General features: G+C 39.2%; 1 protein-coding gene across 1 annotated transcript; it reads left to right on the top strand.

Annotated features, from left to right (window-relative positions):
• Positions 1-1,990: 1,990 nt before the first annotated feature.
• On the top strand, positions 1,991-8,541 carry B3GALT2 (UDP-Gal:betaGlcNAc beta 1,3-galactosyltransferase, polypeptide 2). Its single transcript, XM_010074566.1, has 2 exons — positions 1,991-2,218; positions 7,002-8,541. The coding sequence occupies exon 2, from the start codon at positions 7,136-7,138 to the stop codon at positions 8,402-8,404; it is 1,269 nt and encodes a 422-aa protein (XP_010072868.1). The 5' UTR covers positions 1,991-2,218; positions 7,002-7,135; the 3' UTR covers positions 8,405-8,541.
• Positions 8,542-12,512: the final 3,971 nt, after the last annotated feature.

Here is a 12,512-nt window from a genome sequence, read left to right as displayed (position 1 = left end):
GTGTAAATTAACTACGTGAATATTTCACTTATTTCCTACTCATAGCCCAGAATGCAGCAAATTTACAATCCTAGCCAAACTCTATCACATGCTTGTATACATACAGCAGCAGATTAGATAAAGTTCTGTATATTACACAGGGTAAGGATAAGAAAAGTTTGTGTGTTTAGACTGAGCACACATGCAACCTTTCAAAGCACTGATTCTCAATTACTCATAAATGTCCCACAACATTAAGTGATGCTGGACACAGGTCTCTCCTCTGCCCCACTGACCCCCCTCCATTATTTAAATACAACATTTTTAAAGCAGAGGAGATACAAGTCTTTACTGATTTGCTAATTACACTTATAATTAATATTTAGGCAACATGCCCATGCTCCTAAAATGTCCTCAAATTGGATCATAGGATTTGTGGAAATTGTCATTAGGATAGGAAATGCATACATTAAAACCAAGATGAAGATTAACAGAGAAAGTTAGGGCACATAGGTGATTTAGATAGGAAGATACAAATCTGATTAATGTTTCTAGTAAATTACTAGAAGATGCATCTACAATAGTAAAACGCAGTGACTGCCTGGGGAAGCTTTATCTGCCAGTAAAGGATGTACCTACCCCAATCCTACTCATCAGAGATACCATATGATAGAGCAAACGTATTTTCTTAATCCTTTGGCTTCAACAAACAAACAAAAGAAACCCCCAAGAAACCCACCAGTCTGAAGAGCTAGTTGTTAACTTTTCCAAATAGAGCGGACAAACACAGTGACTAGTAAATACTGGGTAAGTATGCTGGTAGTTTTCCATTTTCTGAGCTATCTATTGTGATATTTTATTTATAACATACATAATATGTATGTTACAGTATAGTATAATGTAATAAGATACTTCAGCACAGAAGGGTCGGTCACTGAAAGGACAGAAATGAAAGGAACACAAGTTTCATTAGGGCCATAAAGACCAATTCTGTAATACAGCTATGTCTCTAACAGACAAAAGACCTTTTAGATCCATCAATAATTGAAATAAAGTGTCCCCAATTCTGCAATACCAGGCTTCAACCTTTACCAAGGCAGAAAGCCACTAACAGCAGAAAGGCAGCTTAACAGCATGTGCTTACACATCAGTGCAGTCCAGCTTAACTGACCAACACAAGGCTACAAAAAGCAGCTTTTAGAGAGTAAGCATGTGTAAAGGAAGTATAAGCAAAGAAACACATTTTCTTCTTTGGCATGAAGGCACAAAAGATTTATACTCAGGGAGAGCCCAAGGGGTTAAATCACACTTTGGTATTTCAATGCTTGTAATTCCTTTGCACTGCAGAACAGCTTTTGGAATACAGGAATAGAACGTCTAACATTAAAAATCCCCTAGAGAATCATAAGTTACAGTGTCAAGGAAAAGTGAAAACAATTTGAAAAAAACCCTCAATCATTCATTTAATAATCATACAATTTTTATACTATTCACCTATCACTGTGCTTGAACTGAGCATGTATCATCTATCACATTGGAGCAGGAGCCTGTGAAGCTTTCCGGCTGCCTTCGGATTTAGTCAAAATGAATGCAAACAATCACGTGGGACTCAGCCAGGCAATGACGTTCAATTCTGCTCTGTCAGAAGACAGCATCTGTCAAACTCCACATTTAAACTGCTGCCTGCCTGTGCAGCAGCTGAACAGCTACGGAATGGATTTTATAGACCAGAATCCTCGGTTAAAACAGCTCAAAACCATTTCTATTACTGCCTAGCAACAATGAAGGAAGGAACAGAGGGAAATCCTATTACAGAAGGCAGCTGAACCACGACAGGCAAGCACTCCCTGCGAACACTCCCATTAGAAATATGGATACTGAGGAGGGGAGAACACAGCCCTGCATTGTCCGACCAGGGAAACACCAGCTGTGAAAGCTCCGATACATCGGCCGCGAACGCCAGACAGCCCCCATCAGAACAGAAACGACAGCCACTGTCCTTTTGTTTGCAGGATGAACAAAAAGCCCCGAGACAAGGACAACGCTCACGAGCGAGGAAGGTAACACAGCAACGGGCAGACAGACGGACAGATGGGATACCGTGAACAGCAACCGCAGGAAGCAGACGGGTGGGGGATGTGTGCATGTTCAATAGCATCGTTTTTGCTGAAGTGATGGTGTGCCAAAACTATTTTCTGTGGGTATAATCCTCGCACCATAAATGGCCTGACCAAGGAAGGTATGTCAAACCCTCGTGCGTGATGTGCGTTCGTTTGTCTGTTACCTTTTCAGCCATTACAGATAGTGATCGCTCCTAACTTGCGGAGCCCTGAGATAACATGTGTCTGACCAGGGAGAAAGGACTCGAGCAGGTTTTCCTCTCCCCCAGCACAATGTCACTATCTCACGCTTACCAAATGCATTGCTTTCAGTCTGCACACGGCTGGAGTGGACGGAGAGGAGGGATTAACGGGATAATGTTGCTACTGTAATGATGGCTTTTAACTGAGAAATTACAAAACTCAAACCCTTCCAATATGGAAAAACCAGTTAGAAATCCTCTCAAACTAGGTCAGAATTAATCCTTATCTGAACTAATCCTGAAGCCCTGGTAAAATGGCCACAATGTGACAAACAGAGCACTGAACCATCGAAACAGACCACAGAGGCAAATTGTATTATCTTAAAAGTACCTTCAGACCTTTTTATGTTTGCTTTTCCCCCCTGAAACACAAGTAAAATGTCATCAGGCGAATACCAGCCAAGCATAAACTGGGAGCATGCAAAAGATTGGACATGATTTAAACCATCAGCAGTGCAATCGGGCACATTTTACACATAACGTCAGGCTCCCCTGACATCCCGAAAGGAAACCTTCAAACACTACACACTCAAAATGGTGAGCACGTCACTATCTCATGCCATCATTTCAGTTTCTGTTTAATACGAAAACACTGACTGTTTAGCTTGGACTGTAAAATGACATTCCATCTAATTGCCATTTATTTCTATTTATTATTGAAATTTAAAGACCTCACCACTAGCGGCAAACAAACTAGATGAATATTTGCAATACAAATTTAAGACCTAAATCTATAGGAATTCAATACACCACAGAAGGAAAGCGCATATCTGCAGAAGCTACCAATAAGCTACAATAAATCATCACATTGTCAACATAAGTGTGCTTTCCTTGCCCAAGGCAGTGCTAACATGCAATAAACCAACTGCAGCTGCAGAGTTCACATAGCTGAGGGTGCAGCATACCACAGTCCCTGGCTTCAGACCACTTTTCAGACATTTAGATGGCAGAGTCATTTTCCAGAACTTTTAAAACAAAAACTGTGCCCTCAGGCAATACTGCTGGAGAAGCACACCTAGCCAGTGGTGGGACTTTCATACCCGACATTTGAAAACCTGCACAAACCTCACCCCCAGCACTGTCTTGTGGAAAAGACAAACGCAGTTTGTCGGTGCACTCAGGCACACCATGCGAGCGAGGCCTGATGTGCCACTGCTGCTGCTGTTTATTAGAACACCGACTCAGGCTGCCTTTTGAAATCTTCCCTCTAATTAAAGAGTTTGCCCACACAGCTAATCAAAATATGAAAACCCAGGACGTGTGAATAGGAAGTCGAATGCTTCCATCTGCAAAGCTGTAATTATAGAGCAGAACTGAAAGTACAAAGAACTGAAACACCAGCAGAGCACAGACCACAAATAAAGATTCAAGAAGCATTCGCAGTTTATATACTTGGCAGTTGATAATGCATCAGTGACTGCACAGCCAAGTACCAAAAATGAAGGAGAACTATTATAAATCATATCTTCCAACTGCAGACTTCCAGGAAACACCACAATTTCAGAGGACAAGGTGATTGCATAGGGAGAGCTTTTGCTGTACTTTGGTTTTCTTATCAGCCAGTGGCTGGTGCCTGTTCATCAGCCTTCTGTGAAATGAAATTTGAAATATTTGGGCAAAAGCAGTAATGCTCTAACCCTAATTAAAGAGAAAATAACAGTTTTACGATACTATTTGATGGTGGGTTTAATATATATTGAAAGCTGTTTACATTATTTTTAAACAATGCATGCTAGCATGTGGTATTTTTTCAAAGGTCCAATTACTATTGCTGTATTTCAAATGCTTAATGTGCGCTGCATGTTTGGAAATGTTTTACACCTGAATTACCAAGAAAATGAGCTACAAAGTTATTTGGTTTTTCCTTCCCCTATTCATAGAATGCCTCTTTAAAGGGCAAACAGAGATTTAAGATTTTATAGGAAGCTCCCACCTTGAAAAGTTAACCAAATATCTATGTGAGAAATTACTTTTAAAATTTCTTATGGTTGTAGCCCTGCCTGTCCCTCACTGTAAAACTCATTTTAATGTGCACAGTGTGAGCATGCAGTCTTTTAAAAAAAAAAAAAAAGGTTTCGGCCATTACAACTGCCTTTTCTGGGACACTTTCTCAGTGCATTGTGGAAAGACAGCATCTGAAACAGTTCTCAGTTTACACAAATATTTACAGAACTTAAGATTCTCACTTTCAGGTACTGCTGTATGAAAGTAGATGCAAAACCAAACACTACCTCAATTAAAAACTAAACACAGATTAGTAGTGCAGTACAGATTTGCTGAAGTATTTGCATCTAATGACTGCAGTTCTAGAAGTGGAACAATTCAGTGTGACAAAACCTGAATTGTAGCTGCTACTCTACATTCATGAGATTCTGGGTTTGACTTTCTTCCTAAACCGCGTCCGCATGCCATGGAACGATAATTAATCAAATACTCCCACTGTCGCCCTCCAAACTGGTATCAATTAATTTCCTTGAGATCTCGGCTACGCTTTGTTACGTTTGCTTATGCAGAGATGTTCTTCCTAAACAGCTAAGTGTTCATTTGAAACTCACTGCACACTGCAGAGTAACTAAAAATTATTAGTTTTGAGGGCATTTCCTAAGCATGCAAAAGCAGGTGCAACTGGTCAGATAAGCGTTAAGCACTCTACATTCGAGGCTTATTTTCTTTTCTTAAGTATAATGCCCAAGTTAAAGTAGCAGAAAAAGAGTAGCGTGGAATTTCAGGTTAATGATCAAGCTACATACTTTAGACACACGTCTTTAACAGCTGTGAACTGGAAAATAATTTTTAGAAAGATAGCTCCGTCTCCAGTAAGTGGCATCAGTCCCAAGAAGTTTAAAAAAAAAAAAAATCTGCAATACTTTCACTGAGCTTAAAAACAAAACTCATGAATGTTGTGTAACAGCACAACGACAGGGAAGTGCTTAATAGATCACTAGGCAAATATTTTGCTATTTCAAGGAAGAGAATTAAGGGCCATTGTCACCCAGCACAGCCGAAGTCCCCCCGTACCGCTCCGCCTGGCGGAGGGTTGCTGAGAGACAGCTCCGAGCGGTGCAGCGCTGCCTCCCCCTTGCTTCCAGAGGCTGCCAATGAGGCACCCGCTGCATACCTGCTATTTTGTTTATGTATACACTGACATACAGTAATTAAAATAAAGATCGGTTATAAGTCTCTCCTTACCCTTCTGAAACACAGCTTTTCCCTTACATGAGCCAGGCAGAGGGAATGTCAAGACTCACACACACCATTTAATAACACACTGCTCAACCGCCAGCTCATCTTAAATTACTTCCTCACAATGCAAAACCCTGCAGTTCCCCATATAACATATTCCTTAGTTTTTAAGTGCTGAAATTAATCCAAACATTGTTTTTAGAAGATAGCAAAGCAATTAATAAATTACACATTTATATTAGAAATAGCATTTTCTAGGGATTCTTGTTCAACTGTCATCCTTTTTCCTATACAAAACCCCAGGGCCCAGAAATAAATTAGAGCAAATTGAAAATCACAAACGAATTGCTACTGTGCAGTGAAAGGGTCATTTATGAGATTATGTGATCAGCTTTTAATATGCAGCATCATGAAGCTGCCATATTGACTCTGTTCTTGGATATGAAAAAAATTTCAGAGAATGAAGCACAGGCTGGCACTTCTTCCTGCTGTTACAGCTGCTAGTAACGACACTTGAAATTTCTGTATGATACCAGAAGGAGAGTAGTTATATATAAATTTATAGAGAAAAAAAAAAAAATCATGTCCATCAGACAGTTTGCCAGAAACTAACTTGTGCTGTGCAATTTTACTTCCAGTTAATATGAACATTTACCCAAGATCTCTGCCTACTAGAAATCAACAGCTTAATTTTAATTCAGCTGCATATGAGCCTGGCACAACAGCCAAGCGCTCCATTCAATATTTTCCTTCACTGTGGAGTAGGAGGCTAAAGGTGCCTAAAAAGGTGACTGAAAATGTTATCCTGCATTACCATCTGAGGGCTGTGCAGTGAGGTTACTGGACCCTGAAAATTAATTTTGACAGGTGCATCTTCTCATTGACTTTCTGAACACAGCCAGGGCCGGCGGACACACACCAAGCAGTGTACTGTGACTAACACAACTCTGCCACCATCAACCTTGCGCCGTCTGTCCCACCACCGATACATGACCATTTTACAAAAAGGGGTTTTAAACTGTGAGCCATACTAGCCTCTGCATGTCAAATCAATTTTAATTAATGCCAATAAACCTTCCATCTGGTATCAAGGCCCCTTCATTCAGTCCTTCTCAAACACTGTACAAGGATTTCACACTCAATAGACATGAAGCTATTTACGTCTAACTTCACAGTTTTTCTGCTAATGGGATCAACTGTTTTTATTTTTTTCCTTTTTATCTTTGGTACCCAGGATGTTAATCAAGATTTCTACTGTGAAAACAAAGAAATTTTAAAAGCTAACAAACCAAGCCAACTTTAACCACAAACCAAGGATGGCTTTTAGCATAAATCAAACCTTGCTTATATTAACATGGGCTGTTTTTTCAAAAAAAATAAACTCAATTTTATATCTATATTCTCCTTGTAACCTTTTATATGATGACTGTGTAGAATTAAAGATTTCTGATTTTCTTTTTTTTAAATCTTTGCAGAGTGAGACATTTGCAGACAGTTACTCAACATGAACAAAAGAAAATGAGCACCAAAGAATAGCAGTGGATTAAAAAACAACTGGAAAAGCATTTTGCTTGGCCATTGTCTCACATCCCATCACTGGATTCTTACAATATGCTGCAGTGGAGAAGACGACACTGCTGCTTTGCAAAGATGACCTGGAATACCAAAAGGTCCCTGTTTCGCACCCACCTCATTGGCCTGATCTCTCTCGTATTCCTTTTCGCGATGTTTCTGTTCTTTAATCATCACGACTGGCTGCCAGGCAGGGCTGGATTCAAAGAAAATCCCATGGCTTATACTATACGAGGATTTAGATCCACAAAAAGCGAGACAAACCACAGCTCCCTAAGGAACGTGTGGAGAGACGCTGTACCTCAGACGCTCAGGCCTCAAACCGTCACCAACTCCAACAACACGGAGCTGTCACCGCAAGGAGTCACTGGTTTGGAAAACACCCTCAGTGCCAATGGGAGTATTTACAGCGAGAAAGGTACTGGGCACCCGACTTCGTACCACTTCAAATACATCATCAACGAGCCCGGGAAGTGCCAGGAGAAGACCCCTTTTCTGATATTGCTCATAGCTGCAGAGCCAGGCCAGGTGGAAGCCAGACAAGCTATTCGCCAAACTTGGGGTAACGAAAGCTTGACACCTGGCATCCAAATTGTTCGTATTTTTCTGCTGGGCTTAAGCATCAAGATAAACAGATACCTCCAGCGTACCATACTAGAGGAAAGCAGGCAGTACCACGACATCATTCAGCAAGAATACTTAGACACCTACTACAATTTAACCATTAAAACTCTGATGGGAATGAACTGGGTCGCATCTTACTGTCCACATGTCCCATATGTTATGAAAACTGACAGTGATATGTTTGTCAATACTGAATATTTAATACACAAGCTTCTGAAACCAGAACTTCCTCCGAGGCACAAGTATTTCACAGGTTATTTAATGCGAGGTTATGCACCTAACAGGAACAAAGACAGTAAGTGGTATATGCCACCGGATTTGTACCCAAGTGAACGTTATCCTGTGTTCTGCTCCGGAACTGGGTATGTTTTTTCTGGAGATTTAGCAGAAAAAATCTTTAAAGTCTCCTTAAGCATCAGACGTTTACATTTAGAGGATGTATATGTGGGGATCTGTCTTGCCAAGCTGCGAATTGACCCTATGCCTCCACCCAATGAGTTTGTCTTCAATCACTGGCGAGTTTCTTACTCCAGCTGTAAATATAGCCACCTAATTACCTCCCATCAGTTCCAACCTGGTGAACTGATCAAATACTGGAACCACTTACAACAAAATAAGCACAATGCCTGTGCCAATGCAGCGAAAGAAAAAGCAGGCAGGTATCGCCACCGTAAACTGCACTAGAAGGACACCACTCCCTCTGTGAAACGTACTCCATGTGCAATGTGTAAATACCACTGAACGCATGTACAGTGAAAATGGATGAGCTTAACGGGACAGCCTTTAGTTGATGCCCATCACATAGTGGAGTCTGAAAATTATTTTTTTAAGTTGAAAAAAGTATAGTTCCTGATAACACTAATATTTTGAAACTATAACCAAAAGGTTTGCCCAGGAAATTTGAGGGGAAAAAAGATGGTATATAAGGATCTTTGTGTTAATGTGCAATAAGAAGCATGCACACTTTGGTGGTCCAATTGCTGATTTATGTGCCAATAAAATATAATTGAGCATATTTTCCACACTAAAATTTTATTTTTAAAAATGCATTCATAGCTCTAGTTCTCTTCAATTTTATGGTTTCTTGTTATCTAGAATTGCTATAAAATCAAAAATTAAAAACTAAGGAAATGCACAAAGGGCAGATCAGTTTTGCCTTCAAATGCCACATTAAAATTATTATACACTTCTTTAATGTACAATACATTTAGCATTGTCACATTTACCATTTAGTAAGACACTACCAATGAACTCTAAAACACTATGAAAGTCTTCCCTTAAAGTAGGTCCAGTCTGGGGAAGGTTGCTTATTTTGATTAGGAAAGAGGGATAAGCAAAATCAAGGTTCAGAAAAGTGTCGCTTTGTACCTCTCCTCTGGAAACGCACGTGGTGTTCTAGATTCAGCTAGATTCTCCACAAAAAGCTGACTAAAAGTTACTCAGTCCTCTAGAAGTCATAGGGAGAGCTCCTAAAATCTGGTGTCAAGTAACATTCATCTTGGCACCTTTACACAATTTCCTTGAGTCTGCTATTAGTTTCCTTACATAACTTCAAGGTAACTCGAAGGCTGATCAGAAATGCAAGTCTTTCATCACAGCATTAAAAATGTTCCATTTTGTGGAAAGAGGGAGAAAATCAACCAAATATTTGTTGATTTTGCTCTTTCCTGCCTGAACAAAAAAAAAAAAAAATTGATCAAGTGAAAACTGGTCTGCGAGAGAAAATTAAGCTCCACACGATACTTTATAGGTAGGCAAGACTAGGTCATAAGAAGATTGAGAGTTTCAGATAGCAATATGGGTGAAAACAGAAGCTAAGCAATTTTAAAAATTAAAGCCACAACACGTACCCTGAAAATAAATAATGAGAAGTAGGTTAAATCTATTTACAGGTTTCCAGTTTTCTAACAAACAGAACTTTTAAAGCTTATTTTCCAACAGAGTTGTATCAGATTCAGGTTATTACTGTTTGTCACAGTGCCAGGGTAAGCAATACCCACCTCTGATCTAGCAGCAAATGATGGAACTGTGATTAGTTTTCTGTTTGACTGGGACTTTTTAATTGGATAAAATACAAATATTTGATGTACTTTTGTTATTTAATAAAATTAATTATATTTATGGTCTTCAGATTTCACTTTTTATGGGAAAGCTCAGGAAGAAATACATTTCTAGCTTTAGCATTACCTGACTTCTGGTGTTCCCTAGTTCTCAAAGCCTTGTTTGCACACTATGCACAAAAGGGAGATCACAAAAGGGTCATTCTTCCTTGTAACGGAGAGACAAATCATACTACTGAGCACTCTCCGCAACCCCAAGGCTGTGGGTATGCAGGAGCTTACCCACGTGAACAGACTGTATCACAATGGACCAGCCCTCTTATGAAATTCTAGGTGCACTTGCTGAAGATGGGTATGGGAATTTGCTTATCACCTTTTTTTTTTGTGATCCTCCACTAAATTTTGTCATCTGTATTTGAGGTATGACAATTCTACATTTGTGCATTTGCAAGATACCTCAAATCACAGAAATGTCCATTTCTGGGGAAAGTAAATGTGTGTAAAAATAGTAACTCTCCACAGAAGAGAGTTCTCAAACGAGATTGAAAGTGCACACACTTCATTTTGGTGATAACTATTGGCTTTACGTAACTCAGAGATGCAAGCTGCATTAGAGAAAGTTGTTCTAAGTGTTCTTTCAACACCCATTTCTAGTTTTCTTCACACTCGGCCTGCTTCCTTCCAGCTCAGGCAGGCCACAGCTAATATCCCAGCTGGAAACCACCTGGCTGAAGTTAACTATAGACAAGCTTTACACAATAGTTGAAGTTTTAGATAACCAGAGTGAATGCTGAAAGCCAGCTGCTACTCAAGAGTATTTGGTTCTGGAAGATACACAATCCTACAAGTGGCCTCTCCCAGAGTAATGCTGGCCAAGAACAGAGTCCATCCCTTTGGAGAGGACTTCAACACTGTTCCCTGCCTTCAACACATTCAAGCTGGGCTGTAGGGTACTCTGCTTGGATTTTACCAACTCTGTCCAGTTCAACATGCTGTTACTGGCTTCTGGGTATAGTCCAAGAGGCTAATAACTAAGCCTTAAATAGTTTGGCACTTGAATCATAAAGTTTGGCAGCCAAACAACCTCACGGGTACTCCACTTTGGAGCTCATGCATGATGCCGATCTGCCCCAGCTTGGCAGAATTACAGTGCAATGCCCACGAGTTCAGTACATCCAACATCTTGCTAGCTGAAATACTAGTGAGGAGTACAACATGTTAAATAAAAAGCCATTTTTAATGCCCTTTTAAGGGTCCAACATAATTTTTTTAAAATTTGTAATAAAGTTTGGGTATAAGTTGAAACTACTCTATAAATATATTTGAATCATTGTCAAGAAAGCCAAAGGCTCCTTAAATCATTTGTATCCAAGTACTGTTTCCTTTCACAGTTAATTACAAAGCTTTCAGAAGCAGGAGGGACAGCTTGTATGATGAAATATGCAATTACAGAAAGATCTACACTCCATTCTCTGAATGCTTTTACTGTTTTCTACCTTGCGTTTAAGCTATTTGCTCACTCTACTACAGTATAAAAACAGTTCATGTTAAAAAGACTAGAATAATTATTTATATCATTAAAACATTTGACACATTCTCTCACTTCATTTCCCCATACAGCAAGATTTAAAAAATGCATTTTCATTAGCAACAGGATGCAAGCTTGTATCTAAAAGTCTAAACATGTCTGCAATGCAGTAGAAAAAAAGGATACAACTAGTTTACCATTGAAGTACATACGTCTGTATAATATTTGCTTTAAATGTTTTTTTCTTCTTTGTGTGTCTGCTTCAATTTAAAAACAAATACAAAAAGTTGTAACAACTCAGAACTTATTATAGGAAAAAGTGCAATTTCATCAGTACCATCATTACGGAAAAGAAAAATCTTTTAAAAATGAACCATGGTAACAAATTGGAATTCCATAGTTTTTCCCTATTTATTTAGCCTTCAACTAAATAAAGATTTACACATCAATACTAGATAACCAAAATGAAGTCCCACAAAAAATTATTGTTCACCAATAAGAGAACCGTTCTTTTCACATCTCCAGTTAAACCAGTGATGAAGGTTATTTGCAGATCACACATCAATAGATTTGAGCAGGAAAAATACACAGCTATGGGTTTCGGAGTAATACAATCGATCCTATCCCCAGTCATTGACAGATTTTTCACGGGTCAAGTTCATGATCTGAAAAAAATTACAGGTAAAGGCACTTCCAAGCCTCAGTGGTTGCTCAGAAGAAAAATTCAGTGTCCATTAAGATCTTCACTTAAATGTTATAAATTATTTTTATGTCCTATAAATTTATATGATGGCAGTTATCTAGAAAAGATAAGACAGACTGGCTTTCAGGGTAAGCTTACTAGAACAGTAATTTAAAATTTGCTTTTCTTTGCAGTGCAGTTAATATAAAATGTGACAGTCCATATTTACAAAACATTTTCAGAATATATTATCATGTTAAGACATGCATTAACTGTCTCAAAATCCTCACTAAATCACGCACTAGAGGGGAGAGAAGCATCTAGAAGCTATTACTTTGGGCTGCCCCCGCATCCCTGCTAATTTTCCTGATACGTTAACACATTCCCCTGTCATACTTCAGTCTCAAATACCTACGTAATCCCACAGTGCAAGAAAATACCTCTTGAATGAATACTCATCGCAACGTGTGAAAACTTCCTAGGAGGAGATGAAAGGGAGAAGGGAGATGCTAATATAGCAGT

This window comes from Pterocles gutturalis, unplaced genomic scaffold, assembly GCF_000699245.1.
Source record: "Pterocles gutturalis isolate BGI_N339 unplaced genomic scaffold, ASM69924v1 scaffold27172, whole genome shotgun sequence".
Lineage (NCBI taxonomy): Eukaryota > Metazoa > Chordata > Aves > Pterocliformes > Pteroclidae > Pterocles > Pterocles gutturalis.
The sequence above is the reverse complement of the archived record's forward strand: the minus strand, read 5'-3'. Positions and strand labels throughout refer to the sequence as shown.

What these genes read in the sequence shown, in the direction of transcription:
- B3GALT2 (XM_010074566.1), top strand. Translation starts at nt 7,136, where the DNA reads ATGCTGCAGTGGAGAAGACGACACTGCTGCTTTGCAAAGATGACCTGG.